The sequence below is a fragment of the Schistocerca serialis genome, chromosome 5 (assembly GCF_023864345.2).
Source record: "Schistocerca serialis cubense isolate TAMUIC-IGC-003099 chromosome 5, iqSchSeri2.2, whole genome shotgun sequence".
Classification (NCBI taxonomy): domain Eukaryota; kingdom Metazoa; phylum Arthropoda; class Insecta; order Orthoptera; family Acrididae; genus Schistocerca; species Schistocerca serialis.
Genome location: NC_064642.1, coordinates 600,625,919 through 600,649,796, shown reverse-complemented (window position 1 = coordinate 600,649,796; position 23,878 = coordinate 600,625,919). Strand labels below are relative to the sequence as shown.

Below are 23,878 nucleotides of genomic sequence, written 5' to 3'. Positions count from 1 at the left end.
ACGAGGATAGCGGGAAGGAGAGTGGTTGAGAACCGGCGGCTGGTAGGACGATAGGAAGAAAGAGAACGCCATCTGACAGTTTTATCATCAACACCAAAAACAGGTTTCTACCATTGCCAGATGTAAGTGGAGAAGAGCCTCAGGTAGAACGAGGAGCAGAAAATGTGCCGCACACTTCAGCGAAGGCCAAGAAGCCTAGGAGTGTACAAAATGTTAGGAAGAAGAAAGTGTTGCTGCTTGTTAGTAGCCATGGGCGAGGTGTAGGCCCTCAGTCACAGGAAAGTTTAAGGGCAGCGTACCAGGCCACCAGTATCTTTAAGCAAAGTGCGGGACTATGTCATGTGATAGAGTACTTAGGGGCTTTATGTAAGGTCTTTACAAAGGAGGACCATGTAGTGATAGTGGGTGGGGCAGGAAACAGTTTGGACAGGGATGGGGCATATGACATAAGTGGTGACCTGAACTAGATAGCTTCCATGACTCACGGCAGTAACGTACACATTGTTCAGTAGTTCTGGCGTCATGATCGGCCACAACCTGATGGAGCTGTGAGGCGAATCTGTGTGGAGTTAGGGATGGCTCTGAGGGCAGTCAACTTTGTTCATATTTCTGTTTCTCTGGTGCCCATCGGGATTACCAGCAGATGGGGTTTTACTGGGCATGGCCTACACCTAAACAGGACTGGGAAGAGAAAATAGGTACAGCAGATTCATGAAAGTATAGAGGGTGGATCTCAGGCCACACATGGTCAAATACCTGTTGTCATAGGTTGGAATAGTTAGTCTTTTTTTAGAATCAATCCGGGCAAAATGTTCCTCTGCCTAATAAATATCTCCAACACATTAAATAATACTGAAACAGTCACTCACAAGACGGATTTTAACACTCCAAATATCACATGTACCAGATGTCACACAGAATAACAAACAATTGGAAAAAGTAACACGGGGCATTTCGCAGACGTAACAATCCTTCATCAACACTTGCAAGGAATAAAAGATAAAATTCCACTATTAGAAGTTGAGCTCCAATCTTTGAACTGCACAGTAGTTCGTGTTACTGAGCACTGGTGTAGAGAGACAGAAATCCGACATGTAGTGTTATCGTCTTATGAAAGGGCAAACTCTTACTGCAGAACTGCTTCAAGGGGTGGAGGATCAGGCATTTAGATCAGAAAAAGAACACATTTCAAATCAAGACAGGACATCAGGACAGAAGTGAAGATAAACACTTTGAAATATCTGATATTGAATTAACAGGGCTTGATATCACCAAGAAATTAATCATTTTATGTGTGTATAGATCTCTCAGTGGTAGTGTGGACACTTTTTTCGAAAAATTAACGGAATTTCTAGATAAAGTCTCACGTACAAAGGTCAACATAATTCTGTGAGGGGGACATTAACATCAACACTAATATTAATGAATCCAGCAGTATCCTCATAAATATCCTTCAAAGTTTTGGCATGTCCCTGTTGGTCAATAGTGCAACAAGTGTTACTACAATGACTGCATCAGTAACTGAACAAATATGGACAGGGAAAAATGTGACGTAGCTGTAAAAGATCACGTACTATCAGACCATCTCTGTCAAATAATAACAGTAAAATCAGGCATGTAATTATTCCCTAAACTGCAAGCCAACAAACTACATCTATCAGAAACCTAAATAGAAGATTTTTCATAGGAACTAGCAAAACAAAGCTGGGATGTAGTGTATAAGGAAACCAATGCGAATATGAAATTCTCCACATTATTTGTATTGAACTTTGGAAAGGCGTTTCCAAAAGTTTTCATGTCTGAATCAACATCGCACAGAAACACATGGATAACAACAGGTATAAGAAGCCCCCCCCCCCTTAAATACCTCAGTTCCATGGAAAAGAGTTGCAATGATCCATAATTCTTATATTTTTATTATAGATACAAAAAGATCTGTAGGTAGGTGCTGACTGCTGCAAAAAAGTCAATTAATGACAAAGTACTATATAATGCAGAGAATAGAAGCAAAGCAGGAAACAGGGAGAGGCAAACAAACCCAGAATAACATACCGCTAAGGGAGGGGGATAACGTAATAAATGATCCACAACATATAGGAAACGATGAAAATGAGCATTTTTCAGGTATTACAGAGAAGTCGCAGCAAAAACTCCCCAAAACAAATAATATAACACCTGTAAGTAATGTTGCATTAAATACAATTTTGTTACTTCCAAGAGAACGAAGTCAATAAAACTGTTCAAATACTAAAATATAAAAAGTCAGTAGGCTTAGATGAAGTACAAATGTGTGTACTGAAACAATGAATACAGATTATACAAGGCCTCTTAACAAATACAATAAATGAATCCCTCAGATCAGGGACCTTTCCAGAGCAGTTAAAACCACCAAAAGTTGTACCTCTGCTTAAGAACGTTAATGCAGAAGACACAGAAAATTTCTGGCCTATTTCCCAGCTGTCACCATTCTCAAAAATAATAGAAGCAATTACGAAAGACAGATTAATGAATTACCTGAATAAATAGAATATTTGAAGTGATTCACAGTTTGGTTTCTGAAGTGGCAAAAATAAGGAGTCAGCCGTAGTGGAATTCACAAAGGTTGTAAGCGATGTTCTTGGCAAAGATGAGTGTGTCGCAGGCATATTTTTGGATCTTTCTAAGGCCATTGATACGGTTAACCACAAGATTCTATTAAATAAATTAGAAGCATTAGGAATAAGAGGGGTAGCTAATGATTGGTTTCGATCATACCTAGCAGATAGGGTACGAAGAGTAGACATAACATATACTTCAAATAGATCCAAACATTTAGTAACACACTTATGAGGACCGAAATACATTAATGTAGGGGTTCTGCGAGGTAGCATATCAGGAACAATACTATTAATGATAAACATCAATGATTTTCCCAGTAGCGTTACTGAAGGTGAAAAAATACTACTCGCTAATGACAGCAATATTATAGTGACTGAGAAAACAAGAGAACTCCTTGCATAGACATGAGATGAAGTTCTGAAGGAAGTTTACAACTGTTCAATAAGCAGTAAAGTGACATTGAACATAAAGAAAACCACTGCAATGAATTTCAGTTTGAGGAGAGAAAATTACAACGTTAAATTAAATGTAGGTGGCACCTGTATAAACTATGTAACAAATACAATTTTTTTAGGAATGAATACTGATTCTCAGTTGAAGTGGTGTGAACACACAAAGGTACTTGCAAACAGAATGTCATCAGTATGTTGTGCCCTTCGAATCCTATCATGAGTATGTAACATGCAGTGCCTTTTAGTTACATACTATTCATTATATACACTCACTTCTTAACTATGACATTCTTTTTTGGGGAACAAATGCACATAATATAAACTCAGTTTTCTAACTCCAGAAAAGAGCCATAAGAATCATAACCAAAACTGGTAGTCGAGCTCATTGTAAAGATCTCTTGAAATCACTGGGGATTTAACTGCTCCATGTGAATACATTTACTGGCCAGTTGTACACATCAAAAATAACATTGGTAATTACTGTACAAACAGTTCTATCCATGACCATCGAACAAGAGCTAGACTCAACTTACATTTGCCGAGAAAAAGTAAATATAAAACTCAAAATAGCATTTTCTACCAAGGAATAAAACTGTACAATAAATTATGAAAAAAACATTAAAGAAATTCCAAAACTACTCTTATTTAAAAAGGCGGCTAATAAGTACCTGTTGCTCAATACATTTTATACATTGAAGGATTAATTAGATAAAACAGAGTAGGGGTTTGGCAAAAAAAATGTTATACAAATAAATAATGATAATAAAACATTCAACATTCACACTATGTTTTTTTCTTTTTTTCCTTTTCTAGAAAGACTTACCCCAAGCTATGCATTGTACAATACTAACACCACTTTCTGAGCTCAACATCTCACTCATTGTAGAGGGATGTAGACTCAGTTTTTCAGGATAGCAAATAGGAAGTTGTGGTAGATAAAATGGCCCAGAGATCACCAGTGTGTGTGTGTGTGTGTGTGTGTGTGTGTGTGTGTGTGTCTGTGTGTGTGTGTGTGTGTGTGTGTGGTGAGTGAAGTGTTATTAAACAACGTGTGTATAGCGTGTGCAGTGACTGATAGTGAGATACGAGTGAACAATGTGGCGTTACATTACTTAATAAGTTATTTGTAAAAAATGTTTCGCATATCAGGAATAAATCTAACCATTGCCCGTAACTAGAAGTTTGTAAATCTATGTGTATACGAATTAACTTATTTTAAATGGGTCTAAAATAGCAAGAAAATTAGGATTGTGTCAGTATATTCGCATTGTGAAGGGACAGATCGACATAAGATGGATAGTTTTTATGAGGCACTCACTGATGTAGTTGTTAGAGTAAAGGACAAGGACAGTGTTCTGCTCATGGGGGATTTTAATGCCAGGATTGGAAATCGAACAGAAGGGTATTGAAAAGGGTATGGGTAAATTTGGAGAGGATATGGAGACCAACAGGAACGGTAAACAACTCTTGGATTTCTGTGCCAGAATGGGCTTAGTAATCACAAACTCCTTTTTTAACCATAAGAACATTCACCAGTATATTTGGGAAGGCAGGGGAACCAGATCTGTCATTGACTATATAATAACAGATCAGGAATTCAGGAAGGCTGTGAGGAACACACGTGTATTCAGGGGATTCTTTGATGACGCTGATCATTATTTAATCTGCAGTGAAATTGGGATTGTGAGGCCGAAATTGCAGGAGGTCTGGTCCATATGTAGGAGGATAAGAGTGGAGAAACTTAAGGATAAGGAAATCAGGCACAAGTACATAACAGCGATCTCAGAAAGGTACCAGTTAGTTGAATGTAGTCAATTACAGTCACTGGAAAGGGAATGGACAAGGTACAGGGACTCAGTACTAGAAGTGGCTAAAGAATGTCTTGGAACAGTAGTATGTAAAAGTAGGATGAAGCAAACTGCTTGGTGGAATGACACAGTCAAGGCAGCCTGTAAAAGGAAAAAGAAGGCGTACCAAAAATGGCTACATACTAGAACTCAGGTAGACAGAGAAAGTTATGTTGAAGAAAGAAACAAAGCCAAACAGATAATTGCAGCAACCAAGAAGAAATCTTGGGAAGACTTTGCAAACAGGTTGGAGACTATGGGTTAAGTTGCTAGAAAACCATTCTGGAGTGTAATTAGCAGTCTTCGAAAGGGAGGTAAGAAGGAAATGACAAATATTTTGGACAGGTCAGGAAAACTGCTGGTGAATCCTGTGGATACCTAGGGCAGATGGGGGGAATATTTTGAAGAGTTGCTCAATGTAGGTGAGAATACGATCAGTAATGTTTCGGATTTCGAGGTACAATGGGGTAGGAATGATGATGGAAGTAGGATCACATTTGAGGAAGTGGAGAAAATGGTCAATAGATTGCAGTGCAATAAAGCAGCTGGGGTGGATGAAATTAAGTCGGAACTCATCAAATACAGTGGAATGTCAGGTCTTAAATGGCTACACAGGATAATTGAAATGGTCTGGGAGTTGGGACAGGTTCCATCAGACTGGACAAAAGCAGTAATCACACCAGTCTTTAAACATGGAAACAGAAAAGATTGTAACAACTACAGAGGTATCTCTTTCATCAGCGTTGTGGGTGAAATCTTCTCAGGTATTGTTGAAAGGAAAGTGCGAGTATTAGTTGAGGACCAATTGGATGAAAATCAGTGTGGGTTTAGGCCTCTTAGAGGTTGTCAGGACCAGATCTTTAGCTTACGGCAAATAATGGAGAAGTGTTGTGAGCGGAACAGGGAATTGTATCTATGCTTCATAGATCTAGAAAAGGCATATGACCGGGTTCCTAGGTGGAAGTTATTGTCTGTTCTACGAGATTATGGAATAGGAGGCAAACTTTTGCAAGCAATTAAAGGTCTTTACATGGATAGTCAGGCAGCAGTTAGAGTTGACGGTAAATTGAGTTCATGGTTCAGAGTAGTTTCAGGAGTATGACAAGGCTGCAACCTGTCTCCACTGTTGTTCATATTATTTATGGATCATATGTTGAAAACAATAGACTGTCTCGGTGAGATTAAGATATGTGAGCACAAAATAAGCAGTCTTGCATTTGTGGATGACTTAGTTGTGATGGCAGATTCGGTTGAAAGTTTGCAAAGTAATATTTCAGAGCTAGATCAGAAATGTAAGGACTATGGTATGAAGATTAGCATCTCCAAAACGAAAGTAATGTCAGTGGGAAAGAAATATAAACGGATTGAGTGCCAAATAGGAGGAACAAAGTTAGAACAGATGGACGGTTTCAAGTACTTAGGATGCATATTCTCACAGCATGGCAACATAGTGAAAGAACTAGAAGCGAGGTGTAGCAAAGCTAATGCCGTGAGCGCTCAGCTACTATCTACTCTCTTCTGCAAGAAGTAAGTCAGTACCAAGACTAAGTTATCTGTACACCGTTCAATCTATCGTCCAACTTTGTTGTATGGGAGCGAAAGCTGGGTGGATTCAGGTTACCTTATCAACAAGGTTGAGGTTACGGATATGAAAGTAGCTAGGATGATTGCAGGTACTAGTAGATGGGAACAATGGCATGAGGGTGTCCACAATGAGGAAATCAAAGAAAAACTGGGAATGAACTCTATAGATGTAGCAGTCAGGGCGAAGAGGCTTAGATGGTGGGGTCATGTTACAGGCATGGGACAAGCAAGGTTACCCTAGAGACTCATGGGTTCAGCAGTGAGGGTAGGAGGAGTCGAGGCAGACCAAGGAGAAGGTACCTGGATTCGGTTAAGAATGATTTTGAAGTAATAGGTTTAACATCAGAAGAGGCACCAATGTTAGCACTGAATAGGGGATCATGGAGGAATTTTATAAGGGTTCTATGCTCCAGACTGAACGCTGAAAGGCATAATCAGTCTTAAATGATGATGATGATGATGATGATGATAATGATGACTAAACTTGTAAATACTTTGACATATCCTATATCCTTGTAAGAAGAAATCTATGGATGAATAAAACTACTACTACTACTACAGTTTGCGTAAGAGCGTTCAAACAGCACATTATTGGAATTACTATGCGCTGTATGGTTTGGTTTAGCGGACGGAGCCCACTTTCATGTGGGTGGGTTCGTCAATAAGCAAAATTTCGGGGACTGAGAATCAGCATTTTACGGTCAAGAAATCTCGTCACTCTCAACAGGTGCCTGTGTGGTGTGCAATATGTAGTGACGGAATAATCGGTGCGATGTTCCTTTGATGGCACGGTGACTACCGAACGGTACGTGAAGGTCTTTTAAGATGATTTCAGCTCTATTATCCAAAATGACCCTGATTTCGGCAAGATGGAGTTCATGCAAGACGGAGCTCGATCCCTGGAAGTGTTTATGCCCTGGAGGAGCACTCTGGCATGGGCCTCGATTGGCCACCATATTCTCCGGATCTGAACACATGCGACTCCCTTTTGTGGATCTGCATTAAAGACAAGGCGTACAACAATAACCCCAAAACCATTGCTGAGGGGGCCATCGACGGCATCGAAGCTCCGACACTTTAGCGGGTCTTGGTGAATTTCGTTATTCGTCTGCGCCACATCAACGACAATGCTGACAGGTATATCGAACATGTCATAACCTAAATCCAAATCTCTATAGTGACGTTCACATGTTGAATAACGTGTTCATGACATAGTTTCTAACTAATTTACGTTCATTTTTTCCATATACGAGGGTCACTCCAAATGAAATTCACACAATTTTTTTTTTAAATCCATCTTTTATTTACATGTTTTACAGTGTGTAGATACATCCTTTAGAAACAATATTTTCATTTCTCCACATAATTTCCATCTCTCTCAACTGCCTTACGCCATCTTGGAACCAGCGCCTGTATACCCGCACGGTAAAATTTTGGACCAACCGGTTGGATCCTCTGTTTGGCAGCGTGCACAAGGAAGTCATCATCTCCAAACCTTGATTCACGAAGAGTCATTCAGTTTCCCAAAGAGATGATAGTCACATGGAGCCAGGTCAGGACTGTAAGGCGGGTGTTTCAGTGTTGTCCATCCGAGTTTTGTGATAGCTTCCATGGTTTTTTGACTGACATGTGGTTGTGCATTGTCGTGCAACAGCAAAACATCCTGCTTATGCCAGTGTGGTCGAACACGACTCAGCCGAGCTTAAAGTTTCTTCAGTGTCGTCACATATGCATCAGAATTATGGTGGTTCCACTTGACATGATGTCCACAAGCTAGAGTCCCTCGGAATCGTAAAACACCGTAGCCATAACTTTTCCAGCAGAAGGTGTGGTTTTGAATATTTTTTTCTTGCGTGATGCCACTCCAGTGATTGCCTCTTCGTCTCTGGTGAAGAATGATGAAGCCATGTTTCGTCACCTGTCACAATTCTTCCAAGAAATTTATCTTCGCCATTCTCATATTGTTTCAAAAGTTGGCTTCATACCGTTTTTCTTGTTTCTTTGTGAGCCACTGTCAAGCTCCTGGGAACCCACCTGGCACAAATCTTTTTTAACACCAACACTTTCAATATTCTGCAAACACCTCCTTCCCCTATCCCAGCGTACCGTGACAATTCGTTCACTATGATGCGTCTGTCAGCAGTCGCCAATTCGTTAACTCTCTGCACATTGTCTGGAGTGTGTGCAGTACGAGGCCTGCCGCTGCGAGTACAATCCACAGTATTACCATGCCAGCTTTCATCAAGTAACCTGCTTGCCCACCGACTAACTGTAGTGCGATCGACAGCAGCATCTCCATACACCTTTTACAATCTCTTGGTGTTTCCCACTGTCTTGTTTTCACAGTACAGGAATTCTATGACAGCTCGTTGCTTCTCCGAACGTCAAGTGTAGGAGCCATCTTCAAGACATCCAGTGACGGCGCCACTCACGGGAACAGGTTGAACTAAGTTTGAAAAAAAGCAGGAAGGGTGTATCTACACACTTTAAAACTTTCACACATACGGAATGAAAACTTTATTTTTACGAAAATAGCGTGCATTTCTTTTGGAGTGACCCTCACAGTTCAATATCTGTCAGTCTGTATCTTTTAGCAGTTAACCTAAACCGTTACCGCTATTTTGATTGCATTCTTTGCTTAATTTTCTCGTCTTTTAAATGTTAATTATCTCTCACGTTAGTCAATAAATGTTACGTAATTGGAAAGTGTGGTCTTGTAGCGGAATGGGGTAGGCAGAATCAGCTAATGCCCCATTACTCCCCACTGCTACCCATGATCCGAGTTAAGTCTGTCTTCGTTTTTTTAGATTTTGTATACTCAAGACTTCCAGTTTTCTCTACTGGATGCTGCGAGTCTGTAAAAGAAAAAAATAACAGGTAAATTTGATCTACCATATCCACGCAAGAGGCTGTAGAAGCTGTACTAACTGGAAGAGTGAGTTATAAGAAAGCGGCAGCTCAGTTCATCTCTCCCCAAAGACTTTAGAGCGTCATGTCAAGGAAGAAAAGTGGAGACAAAGACTGACGTGTTAAAAAACCGGTGGGTCATTTGAATTATGTGTTTACAGAACAGCAAGGGGCCGAATAAATCCGATATTTGACTGAAATGGAAGCTGTATTATTGGGGTTATCAACTATTGAACACTGAGAATTAGCCTACGAAATAGCTGATGGTAACAATTTGCTGTATCCATTTACCAACGATAGAAAACCAGGAGTAGAGTGAGCAAGAGGACTTTTTAGGTGGCCTCAAACAGTTTACGGAAGCCGCAAGCTGCTTCAGTGGCTCGAGCTATGGGCTTTAATAAAACAGCAGTTAATAAATTGTTTGACTTGCTCGGTGATGTAGTCGATGAATACAGGCTTACTGGGGACACAATATATAAATGTGATGAGATGAGAATACCAGTAAACTCTAAAATCAAGTAGGAACTCTCACCTTTCCTGAAAGAGAAGATACTGTGACAGTGGAAATTTGCTTTCCGCATCTGGTATATACGTCATTCCACTGTTAACCTTCCCCGGGAAACGGATGAGACATTAGTTTCGAACTGCTCTCGTAGCTGGTGCAATATCAGCGGTTTGCGAATCAGGCTGGATGATCAGAATGTCTTTGGAGAATGGTGCAAACTTTGTATCGTTCACAGGGGTGAGTAAACAAAAATCGAGTTCACATCGGTCTAGACAGACATTCAGCTCATACAAAATTTTGGAACTGATCTAACAAGGGATAATGGGTTTATACTTTTCTGTTTGATACCATGCACCTCTCGTGGCCTTCATGCATTGCATGTAGCCTACCCGAAACCCTTTAGCAAATATTAGAGGGATACAATTAGTAAAGGGCTGAGCTCAAATCCTTGCATGCCAATGCATATTTGCAGTTCTCAACGATGTTACATGCTGTTAATGGCTTTCGAAAACCAGGAATGTAATCTGTTGACCAGAATGTCTTTAGAACTGAAGATTTCCTATCATCAATAACAGCTGATATTGACAAACAAACTGCACAGCAGGACTGCAATGTACATCACAAAGGACCACTCTTACACCACACTCACCGAAGATACCTCCTTGTAAAGTAGCGACGTGTCCAAAATGTAGTTCCCATGTTTCCAGTCCCGAGTACATATCCATACGTAGCATAGAAAATCAAATGTATCTCAAAAAACAGATAAAAAACAGCTACTTTGATCTCTTCTCCTTACAACACGGAGTCAATTAAGACAGAGGAAGGAAAAAACAGAATAGGAAACCTAACCACATAGTCCGAAGTCTGCATAAAGTCACCTTGAATTAGTGGAATGAGACATGTATAAGTATAAAATTATGGCAAAAACATAAAACTACAACTGGATTGAAAATCACCGAGAAAAATGGTCCAAACTCCAAAACATCCTCAAAAATAAAGCAGCCGAATTTACCCAATGATAGCGCTGTATTAGAAGATGGCAATGAATGCTGCAGTTGGCTCCAAATTAATGTATGTGGGTCGACAGTGTGGAAGGGGCTATCCACGAATACACTTCATTTTAGGTATAAACGTTTCTTATTTATATTCCGATTACAACTACTTTACGAATGTGAAATATGTATAATTTTCTAGGATTTTCATTAACATCCATTTTTTGTATGTGAAATATTATTCCCCTTTTTGCCCCACCAATGTGGCATAACGGAGAAAACAAACATTTCTCAAATTTTTCAATACAAATACGAAGTTAGGTGATTAAATAATGATATGGTGCAATGTTTTGAAAGCTGATATTACAATGTAGTGGTCTGAACCATTATAACTGCTTAGCAAAATTTTTTTGCACCTCAAAATCCCAGGTGAAGGTCAAGTACCCTGTTCCACCACAAGTTTTCCTATCTGTATTAGAATCTAAGGCTGACCAGCTAAGATTCTCATGTGCCAACCATCGGTAGCCGAAGGCACTAGCAGTCTAGCACAGTAGAAACAATTTTTACTAGTACTTTTGTACACACATGTACGCTCTATTCTTCGGACCTCCTCTGTACCCTTTTGTGACGGTTGTACAGTTAAAAATACAGTGTAATTTGAAAAACACTTGAAATATATACTAATGAATCTTTGAATACGAGAAAGCGTTACCGTGTTAATGCCCACAAAGTCTGGATGAAATAGATACTGTAACTTTGCAATTACCACAGACATAAGGAAAACATGGCCCTTAATTCTGAAGTGTAGAAAGGCATTTAACCCTGTTTTAGATTTCCACCGTCAGTAATTAACTACGCATGACGTAAAATAAAACTGTGTGGTCTGCGGACTCGACCGTTCGTTCTATCACACTGAGCCGTAGTAAAATTTGCTGTTTTGAAGAGCGCGCCGTAGCACGTAGAGTAAAGCAGTCGACCTCCGTTTCTGTCGGTGGCGCTGCTGTGGCTATCGCAGCTTGTGCGCCTACCTCTGGTGGGAAAGGGGAAAAGGTTGCTGTTCACGTGTATTTAAGGGCCGCTGTAAGCTCACCAAGAACTTAGTTGGAGCCAAGGGGCAGTCTGTCAGTCTGTATCGGTCAGTCGGAGTGAGTCTGGGGGCAGTCTGTCAGTCTTGGCGAGTCTGGCCAGTTGGTCAACCGGGTCAGTGTGGGGCAGTTAGTGTCTATCCATCGTTCGGAGTTCTAGTATGTCTGTCGTTTGGATAAAACATTAAAGCCGGCACGAGGGGGCGAGTGTGCGGCCGGTCAGTGGCTGTCTGTCGTCCGAAGTGCTAGTATGTGTTAGGCCGCCAGTCTGCTCGAGTTTGCTCAAGCAATGGGCATTGGTGGTTGGATCGATCGGTTAGTCGGTCGCGCACTGACACACCAGAGGACTTGTCCGCCTGGAGCGTCGGCGCATGTGAGGTGGCCACGTGAGACCAGTGGCCGCGCCGTATAGCGAGGCGTAGTGGCTTCGCGACCGACACGAGAGCAACAGGAGTCAACCCACGACATCGGTCTGGCCGGCACGAGTTGCGACGCCGTGAGACAGGAGATCGGCGCGCCTTCTTGCGTCCGTCGAAGCGGCTAGCAGCGGACGGTTCGGAAGAGCGTTTCGAGGGTGCTGCGCCAGATCTTCTCCACAAATCGCAGCGTATTAGATGTTAAGTGACTGGAGATATGTTGTGTCATTTAATTGTTAAATTCTTCTTGTTTTCTTGGTCAGTCTCTCGTCCCCAGCTTGCTCGCCTATCTTTCGTCCGCATTTGTTAGTGTGGTGTGCGTACTGTAAGACCTTCGGTACACACGCCATCAGATTATTTGACTTGTCGCTCTAACGAAGTAGGTTGGTTGGTTTGGGGAAGGAGACCAGACAGCGTGGTCATCGGTCTCATCGGATTAGGGAAGGATTGGGAAGGAAGTCGGCCGTGCCCTTTCAGAGGAACCATCCCGGCATTTGCCTGGAGTGATTTAGGGAAATCACGGAAAACCTAAATCAGGATGGCCGGACGCGGGATTGAACCGTCGTCCTCCCGAATGCGAGTCCAGTGTCTAACCACGGCGCCACCCCGCTCGGTCTAACGAAGTAGGCGAGTGTCAGCAATATGTCTCGTGGTCTTATCGTGGCGTGTTTATCTTCTGCCGTTAGGTCAGACGATAGAAATGCCACTTGCACGCTTAGAGTAGCAGATTGACGGTGACCAACTTTAAACAGAACTTGATTAATTTTCACACACATTTATTAAAATAATAAAAAGCATAGACATTACGTAACTTGATTCTGGATGCTGTTTACAATTGACAATCTGAAGTTCCTTTGGTCTTGGTACGTTAATCTTATTCTCACATATCTCTGATACTTAACAAAGTGTCTATACATTTATCTTCATGGCTATGTACAGGAATATGATAATCTTCTTAGTTGCATACTGAAACTTCACTATAGACTGGTACAGACTGGTGCAGACAAATGAAGACTGACTAATCGGAGGTCTTTTAACAAGATAATAATAAGTTGTCGTCTCTTCCTCTATGAATAGATGATGAGTGCAGCTAGCCGCTAACTTTGTGTAATGTCATGTCTGTATAGACGTGTATCTGTTGCCTTTAAGACCCTTTCACCTTCACACAGAAATCTATACAGTAATGTAAGAGCCTCCCGTGTCTTGGCTGATCCGTGATAAGACAGGCGAAAAGTTAGACTAATGGAGGATTATTAGTATTATCTCTATTTTCATTCGCTCTCTCTCTTTCTCTCCTTTATCTATGTGCAGTTTTTATTATAATATTTCATTACGTGAAATCAGCCAAATAGGATCTTTGGTGGAGTCCTTCGTCTTGGTAATCAGCGGCTGGCTTGCTGTAAGAGATCTTTACATTTATTATTACTGTTAAACACTGTATTCAGTCGGGAGAATCAATCGTGTGGACAATTTGTTCCTTTTACGAAAGACTGCGAATTCCAGATGTGTACGAAGCCTTTTTGGACGATTTAACACAGACTCAGTGATTGCATGCTCTCTTCGACACAGCTGAAACTTCCCCACTAATTACAGGGCCAACGTGATCATCAAATGGTTCAGAAAAAAAACTCATTAGTTCATTCACTCCGGAACAAAAAGTCACAAACCTTATTTATGAAGGAAATTGTGTATTAAATCCATCTCCATTACACGTCCAGATCTCCGGTGATTCCACGTCTTAATTATTTTCCGTTTACACTCTCTTTCTATTCAAACAAACCGCTAGTGGCACAAAAGTTAATTCGCTCGATTTAGCGAGAAGAAAATCAGAATATGTATCTCTCAGAACTACGTCAATCCCTCAATCCCTACTCCAGAAGCTGTCCTAGTTACCACTGTAACAACCATGGACAATGCATATATGCATCTCTGTTATTTCAAAGAATAAAAGCGCTAGAAAATACTTTGGCGTCGTCTAGCTGTCGCCGCATATGTTACGAGAAAATCAGATCAGATACTTTTCCAAAGTGAATGAATGTGGATGGTTTGATTGACAATGATTAATTGGTGCGTGGTAGAGGGTATTTTCTGTGGGGACACTACAGTCTGTACACTCGTTATAATACCTCGCGCGTTTAGGTATCACTGCGCGATTGTGATCCGTGAGGACAAAAGGTTCTACGTTAGCAGCCATCTCATTGGCTGTATTACATATTAATACGCGGATCGGCGGAAGCAGAATTTGGTCCTTCTTTATGGCAGCGCCATCCCGTAGAGCGGAGACGGACGAGCGCTGCGCCTGCGCTGTTGTGCTTAGCGGGGCGCGCTCTATTGGGAAAGTTGTGTACGCGCTGACTATGCGGAACTATGTACACAACAGTTAGGCAGTTAGTGTCTGTCTGTCGGTCTGCCGTACGTTAATAGCTGCCTCTGCCATGTTTGTCGGATTCGGTGTTACCGAATTGATAGAATTAAGGTAAAGACCGAATTCCTGAAATATGTTTTAATCTTGCCTATCATCTTGCGAGGCGGTATATGTGTAATGTAGAGCATGTTGTACACTTTATGTAAGTCTGAATTTCATGGGTTTTATTTAAATAGTCATTTTTATAAACTTGACACCTTTAAAATCAAATTGCACTTTTGGTGGCAAATAATTTTTTAGTGTGAGTGTTTGTACCATTTCCACCCCTCTTACGGGGTGCATAATTAATGTGTTTGTGTGAGTTGTTAAAATTTTTAGTTTAAAGTAATCTGGTGTGTTGCAGATTTGCACCAGTGTAGTTTTTCAGAGGTCGTTGTGAGCGGTCGTGACTACGGCCGTGTTGAAAGGGAGCGAGAACTTCTCAGCCCGAAGGCTCCTACTGTACAAAAAAAAAAAAATTGTTATTCTGCCTCTGAATAATTGTAACTTGATAATTAGAGGGTGCTTTCTGATTGTAATTTTAAATCTGTTTTTGAAAAGGCTGTTAGGAATAAAATTCACATTTGTTAAAGGTAATTTTATTTTCCATCAGTTACTTCCTGGCAACTACTTCCACGCTCACCTAGTGTGATAAAATGTTCTTGGTGAATCGCTAGTAAATAAAGTAAATTCTTTAAGAAAACATTTTGAAAGTTTAAAATCACGGTTCACACGCGTTAAGACATTTCTAGGTGTGGCAAACAATAAGAATATCAATAATAAAATTTACTGGTTTGGACGTGCGATTTCTGTGTGAAGCTAATAATTTTCTCAGTGAACCATACATTGGAGGCAAATTTCTGCGAAAACATGTGGCATTCTGAAGTTTTAACGATAAAAGCGTGGATGATATCACTCGTGAGTTCTACTTACCAGCATTTCAGAGCTGTGATAATGTCTTCCCCTAGCGGGTCTCTGTTCAGCATGAATTCGGGGAACTTGTTCTTCAGCGTGTACGTGGCATCCAGTATCTGCTTCACTCTCTCGGTCCTGCATTTACAGCTGATGTATAGGCGTTCCAGCCGCTCGTCATCTGTTGCGAAACGAGACAAATACGGTGTGACTCAAGCAGTAAAACACAGAGAACTCAGATGGATCACTACAACAATTCCAACACTTCTACTGCTACCCCACGTTATGAATGAACAAATTAACTGTGGAAAACATCAGACGTGATGTAAAGCCGCACCTCAGGCAAGTGGTTCACAGATGTGGGCAAGGAGTAACAACGAGAGGTGGGAAACTTGAGATAAAGAATTCGAAATTATTAGTAGCGCAACCTCTTGAAGGGAAGCCACAACGCAACGGTAAATATTGGCAACGCAGTTGGTGTTTTATCGAGCGTTTCATTATATTTGCTGACAGAATTACTACTGAAAACTAAGGACCAATCACATAACTGAGAAGGTATCTGAATTTTGTTTACTCAGAAGACAGTGAAATATAAAGTTGTCTATTGCATGATCATGAATGAAAATGACATCATCTGAATGAAAATGACATAGGCCGTTGAAAATTCGGAGTTACAACGTTACTGCGGCATGTCCTACCTGCAGAGCTAGCTTCTCACGGCGTAATAAAATAGGTTTAAATTAATTTCCTCCAAAAATCAACGGTTTAGGCCACTACAATTCCTCAAATCAGCTGAAAGATCTATTCTTAATTTTCTTCTTCTTCTTCTTTTGTTTCCCCCCACTTTTGGGTATGCTGGATCAGACATTTATTTGTGCGTTGTTCTTTTCTAAGGGCGTATTATTTCTTCATTCTTTCTGATCTTTTTTTCCTCTCTTCTTCCGAGTTGTGTAGATTTGACTAGTAATTAATTAAGCTTTTCGATCGATAAGTGAATTTTCTGAAATCTTTAACTCTACGAGGTCTTTCTCATTTTCTTTAAACCAGTTGGGTTTTTTTTCCGGTTACGGAAAAAGTTTGAATTTTTCCCGTTTTGTTGATTATTTCAAACTTATCATTCCTTAAGTCGAAAACTGATCAACAATATAAAAAAGGTTTTTTTCAGTGATTAGCGGTAAACATTGATTAGAAATGATCTTTCTGCAGTTCCGTGTCGCATCGCATTTGCTATGAAAATACTACGAAAAATTGCCCGTTTTGTTTGCTTTCGAAAGCAAAATTTTTAATACTTTGAAAAATTTCTAATATTTAACTTGTAACAAATGTGAAGTTTCAACTCATAGTCTCACAAAAATTAAGAGAAAGATTCGAAACAGACATGAGGTACAAATTTCAATAATGCCCCAAGGGATGTTCAAAACGCTTCGCCATTTCAGTTATAGTTGGTGTAAGGGTAGTTTGCCACAAATATTTTGGGATTTCTAACCGAGTCATATTTTAACTTATTTACAAAGGTCAAATGACACCGAAACGCCGCCCGTGGTGGGCGAGCGGTTCTAGGCGCTACAGTCTGGAACCGCACGACCGCTTCGGTCGCAGGTTCGAATCCTGCCTCGGGCATGGATGTGTGTGATGTCCCTAGGTTAGTTAGGTTTAAGTAGTTCTACGTTCTAGGGGACTGATGACCTCAGAAGTTAAGTCCCATAGTGCTCAGAGCCATTTGAACCATTTTTGAACAAGGAAACAAAACTACGACTGGCTATAGCTCTCGAGTCTCCATTCATTGGTTATCGAGCTTTATATTTCTGAAGCCATCGCACAAGGCTATCAAGAGTCAATAGGGAGATTGTTACGTTCCAGTTACAGAAAATATGTGGTTTGTTACATTTCGGCACTAAGACTTGAAAATGAAATAATGTATTCCGGACAATTTCGACAAATGGTGCACAACTGTCCCCATGCTGGTTAGAAAGCAGTGTTTTGGGGATACAAAACATTACTTGTTTCTTCAGATTCCAGCCTCTTGTAAATATCAACAAAGTACAGAGAACTTTTTGTATGTGATGGTAGCAATGTAGTGATAAGTTCACTGTTCAGTAGCACATTTCTGTAGCTTCGTGGACCGCTAATCGGAAGCATAACGGCAGAATACAGTGAGGTGGCGGTCACATGCTGACCTATGACATCGGGCAAGTGTGGCTGTACTTGCAGCCAGTTGCGAATGTTGGCGAGTGCCTGCCGGATATCTTCCTCGCTCGTCCCCAGCTGCTGTCGCACAAGCGCCTTCTGCTCTTCTGTCGGGAACTCGAACGCCATACCTGCCACAGAGAGGAGAACCATAACATTATCTTTATGACCTCCTAAAAATGATGTTGATAGCTCATAAAGATTTATGTAAATGTATTCCGTGTAAAATGAATATTTGGATAAGGAGTTTCGATAATTTTAATACTTTTTGATAGATACCATCCACGTAATATGAGCCTCACGTGGCAAGATTAGTGTGTGTGTGCGTTCTGTCACAGATACATTTGATTAATAACGTCATATAGTATATACTGCATGACGGTATCCCCTACGAACAAGTTTTTAAATATGCAGAGGGTAATGGGTATAAGTGCAAATACTTCTGTTGGTGATTAAGGCGTTATACCGCACAACATTACATCAGTCTTTACGTTAAGTCTCATAATTATAGCCATTACAAGTCAGAAGGCAATGGAAACCACTGCACTAAAGACACGTAATGTGTATCCACAGGAAGTGTGACCTGTAATTGAACAAGTGTCATGATGATCTCTCCATTGGCAAAAGATTCCGAAATAGCCCCCATTTGGATCTACGGGAAGGGACTGCCAAGAGGGAGGTTACCATGAGAAAAAGATTGAATAATCAACGATAGGATAACGTTCTACGAGTCGGGGCGTGGAATGTCAGAAGGTGGAACGTGGTACGGAAACTAGAACATCTGGAAAGGGAAATGCAGAGGCTCAATCTAGATATAGTATGGGTCAGTGAGTGAAGTGGAAAGAAGACAAGGAGTTCTGGTCAGATGAGTATAGGGCTATATCAACAGCAACAGAAAATGATGTAACGGGTATAGAATTCGTTATGAATTGGAAGGTAGGGCAGAGAGTGTGTTACTGTGAACAGTTCAGTGACAGGGTTGTTCTTATCAGAATCGAAGGAAAACCAACACCGACAACTATATTTCAGGCATACATGCCGACGCCGCAAGCTGAAGATGAAGAGATAGAGAAAGTGTGTGAGGATTTTGAAAGGGGGATGAAAATCTAGTTGCCATGGGGGACTGGAATGAAGTTGTAGGGGAAGGAGTAGAAGAAAAGGTTAGAGGAAAATATGGGCTTGGGACAAGGAATGAGCGAGGAGAAAGATTAAATGAGTTCCGTAATAAGTTTCAGCAATTAATAGCGAATAATCTGTTCAAGAATCACAAGAGGAGGAGGTATAGTCGGAAAAAGCCGGGTGATAAGGGAAGATTTCAGTTACATTGCATCATGGTCAGACAGAGATTCCGAAATCAGATACTGAATTGTGAGGCGTACCCAGGAGCAGATATAGACACAGATCACAATATAGTAGTGATGAAGAATAGGCTGAAGTTTAAGACATTAGTCAGGAAGAATCAATACGCAAAGAAGTGGAATACGGAAGTACTAAGGAATGACGAGAAACGCTTGAAGTTTTCTAAGGTTATAGATACAGCAGTAAGGAATAGCTCAGTAGGCAGTACAGTTGAAGAGGAATGGACATCTTTTTAAAGAACCATCACAGATGTTGGGAAGGAAAATTAGGTATAAAGATGGTAACTGGGAAGAAACAATGGGTAACAGAAGAAATACTTCAGCTGATTGATGAAAAATGGAAGTAGAAAAACGCTCCGTGAAACTCAGGAATAGAGAAATACAAGTCGCTGAGGAACGAAATAAATAGAAAGTGCAGGGAAGCTAAAACGAAACGCCTGTAGGAGAAGTGAGAAGACATCGAAAAGAAATGATAGTCGGTTGCACAGACTCAGCATACAGGAAAGTGAAAACAATCTTCGGTTACATTAAAAGCAAGGGTGGTAACATTACGAGTACAACGGAAATTCCACTTTTAAATGCAGAGGAGAGAGCGGATAGGTGGAAAGAATACGCTCAAAGCCTATATGAGGGGGAAGATTTGTCTGATGTGATAGATGAAGAAACAGGTGTCGATTTAGAAGAGACAGGGGATCCAGTATTAGAACAGAATTTAAAAATCTTTGGAGGACTTAAGGTCAAATAAGGCTGAAGGGATAAATAACATTTCATCAGAAGATCTAAAATCATTGGAGGAAGTGACAACAAAACGACTATTCACTTTGGTGTGTAGAATCTGTGAGTGTGGCGACGTACCTTCTGATTTTCGGAAAAAAATCATCCACACAATTCCGAAGACGACAAGAACTGATAAACGCGAGAATTATCGCAAAAAATGGTTCAAATGACTCTGAGCACTATGGGACTTAACATCTGAGGTCATCAGTCCCATAGAACTTAGAGCTACATAAACCTAACCTATGGACATCACACACATCCGTGCCCGAGGCAGGATTCGAACCTGCGACGGTAGCAGTCGCGCGGTTCCGGACTGAGCGCCTAGAACCGCATGGTCACCGCGGCCGGCGAATTATCGCACAATCAGCTTAACAGCTCATGCATCCAATCTGCTTAAAAGAATAACATACAGACAAATGAAAGAGAAAATTGAGGAGCCGGTAGATGAAGATAAGTTTGGCTTTAGGAAAAATAGAAGCACGAGAGAGGCAATTCTGACGTTGCGGTTGACAATGGAAGCAAGACTTAATGTAAAATAGTGCGAGATGTTCGAAATCCTGAAAAATGTAGGGGTAAGCTATAGGGAGAGACGGGTGGTATACAATATGTACGACATCCAAGAGGGAATAATAAGAGCATACGACCAAGAACGTAGTGCTCGTATTAAAAAGTATGTAAGACAAGGATGTAGCCTTTCACCTCTATCGTTCAATCTGTACATCGAGGAAGGAATGATGGAAATAAAAGAAAGGTTCAGGAGTGGAATTAAAATTCAAGGTGAATGATACGATTCGCTGATGACATTGCTATCCTGCGTGAAAGTGAAGAAGAATTACACCATCTGCTGAACTGAATGAACGGTCTAATGGGTACAGAGTTTGGATTGAGAGTAAATCGAAGAAAGACGAAGATAATAAGAAGTAGTGGAAATGGGAACAACGAGAAACTTAACATCAGGATTCGTGGTCACGAAGTTAAATAGGCTTGAGCTTCTTTTTATTACATATTTATTTTAGTTTTAAGGCTGAAGCATGCCCTTGTCTGGAACGTGGACGAAATAGTTAAATAATAAGTATTTGGGTTCACTCTGGACTTAAGCTCACGCTATACGTAGATTATGATTGACAGCTGTGAAACATTAGCAGCAGGCGAGCGACAATGGCCTCATCATGATTCACAGGTGCTGCCGCTTTTTGTATTTACTTTTTATTTCTTCTACAGTTATCCACTGAAAATACCACAAAAAGTTTAGCAATATTGTTTCCAAATCAAATACTGAACATTAGGATATAATTTTTTCCATTTTTTGAGAGAAAAAGATGGAAAACGAAGAAGATTAACATTAAGTTCTAAAAATAGTGCATGAATACCATCTCAGACTATGCATTATTACCGTTATTTTGGATTTTATTTCAGAATTTTACTTTGAAAAGGTTTTAGCTTCAAATCTCAGAATCGTGGGATTTTATGCAATTACAGTTACTTTGACCCTTGAACAACCTGCAAGCGATTGTTCATGGCAGCTGCAAGTTTACCAAATACATTATCTCACCTTCTAATTTAGAGAACAGAAAATTGAACCCCCACAAACAAATGCATGACTTCCTGCTGTCAGTGGTGAAATGGAGAGGAAAGAAAAATGTAGAAAACACTGATAAGGTGAAGGGACAGGATGATAGGACATCTGTTAAGACATTACGGAATAACTTCCGTGGTAGTAGAAGGAGCTGCAGAGGGAAAAAACTGTAGGGGAAGACGGAGATTGGACTAGCGGTTCTAGGCGCTCAGTCCGGAACTGCGCGACTGCTACGGTCGCAGGTTCGAATCCTGCCTCGGGCATGGATGAATGTGATCTCCTTAGGTTAGTTAGGTTAAAGTAGTTCTAAGTTCTAGGGGACTGATGGCCACAGCTGTTAAGTCCCATAGTGCTCAGAGCCATTTGAACCATTTTTTAAAGGAGATTCGAACACATCCAACAAATAATTGAGGTTCAAGTGCTGCTCTGAGAGGAAGAGGCTAGCACCGGAGAGGAATTCGTGGCGGCCGCATCAAACCAGTCAGAAGACTGGTGACAAAAAAAAAAACAGTGATTGTCTTTAAGTTGGTTAGTACTTCCAAGTAGATATTGCTAGAGCAAGCCATTAATGCTTACTTCCCCCTTGGTAGCAGGACAGGTGTTGCAGTTTGGATGCGTGAATGCAAAACGTGTAGTGTATACTGACAGGCATAGGCCACTTACGGTGCAGTGAGACCATGTCGACAAAATCAGGCCGTACAGGTTGTGGTGTGTTTGTGGGAAGACGGTTCCGTGCAGGGGACAATAACCGACACACTGTTGTGTGTAGATGTTAAGGTACCACATATAAAAGTATCTGCCCTGATAAGCGTTACAACCTATACATATTTATATCAAGAGGCAGTTCCATTTCACCACGGACAGCAGGAAGTCATGCATTTGTTTGTGGGGGATCAATTTTCTGTTCTCTAAATTAGAAGGTGAGATAATATATTTGGTAAACTTGCAGCTGCCATGAACAATCGCTTGCAGGTTGTTCAAGGGTCAGAGTAACTGTAATTGCATAAAATCCCACGATTCTGAGATTTGAAGCTCAAACCTTTTCAAAGTAAAATTCTGAAATAAAATTCAAAATGACGGTAATAATGCATAGTCAGAGATGGTATTCATGAACTATTTTTAGAACTTAACGTTAATCTTCATCGTTTTCCATCTTTTTTCTCTCAAAAAAATGGAAAAAATTATATCCTAATGTTCAGTATTTGATTTGGAAACAATATTGTTAAACTTTTTGTGGTATTTTCAGTGGATAACTGTAGAAGAAATAAAAAGTAAATACAAAAAGCGGCAGCACCTGTGAATCATGATGAGGCCATTGTCGCTCGTCTGCTGCTAATGTTTCACAGCTGTCAATCATAATGTACATATAGCGTGAGCCTAAGTCCAGAAAGAACCCAAATACTTATTATTTAACTATTTCGTCTACGTTCCAGACAAGGGCATGCTTCAGCCTTAAAACTAAAATAAATATGTAATAAAAAGAAGCTCAAGCCTATTTAAGTTTAATCTTTATGAAAATGGTGTTAATAAATGAATAAAAGTTTTTTAATTTATATTAATTGTTGTTACATTATTGTTATACACAACCATCAAGAGCAGACTGTCAGCTTCACCATGATCCATAATTCACTGAAGGCCAATATAAGGTTCTTGAGTGACATGGCAAATTGTCAAGGTCAGAAAATATAGCAGAATTTACTGAATGTTAACCCAAAAAGTAGCAAACATTTAAGAGATATCTTTGTGACAGTTGTTTTCTTTTACAGTAACTGACATGTGAATATTATTAATAATAAGTCAGTTTATCACTTCCCGTCCGGTCTGAAATTAATTAGGGTACACATTTTATATACATTGCGTTACAGGGTATAAGTCCAGTTTTTTTTTTGTCTGAGTGCAGTGTACTGAACAACATTACACCAGCATACGCTGCATATGGTGGGTAATAGTTATACCTATTAGGCACAGAATGTTTTTAGGTTTGTTAGTACTTCCAAGTACATGTGCCACGACAAATCCATTAAATCTTGTTATCCATTTGGCAGCAGGTCACTTACTGAAGAATGGGCATGTCCAAACAAAATGGTTAGTCAGTACTGATAGGTGTACTCGACTTAGTGATGCAGTTAAGACCTTGCAGAAAACATCAGGTCATAAAGCTTATGACGTGTTTCTGAGAAGAATAATCGACAAAGAGAAAGAATATCTAACACACCTGACTCAGTACCTACCACAATATCTGCTCTTAGACCCCTGAGACCAAATACTGAGGTGACGA

At 40.4% G+C, this 23,878-nt stretch overlaps 1 protein-coding gene across 1 annotated transcript in view; it reads right to left on the bottom strand.

Annotated features, from left to right (window-relative positions):
* The window catches only part of LOC126480945 (alpha-tocopherol transfer protein-like), an 87,246-nt gene that overhangs the window by 40,119 nt on the left and 23,249 nt on the right, over positions 1-23,878 (bottom strand). Inside the window, exons 2-3 of the mRNA XM_050104364.1 lie at positions 17,880-18,023; positions 15,724-15,883 (exon numbers count right to left, since the gene is read on the bottom strand). Of these exons, the coding sequence (XP_049960321.1) occupies positions 15,724-15,883; positions 17,880-18,018 (299 nt within the window). The 5' untranslated portion in view covers positions 18,019-18,023. The remainder of the gene's footprint in view (positions 1-15,723; positions 15,884-17,879; positions 18,024-23,878) is intronic.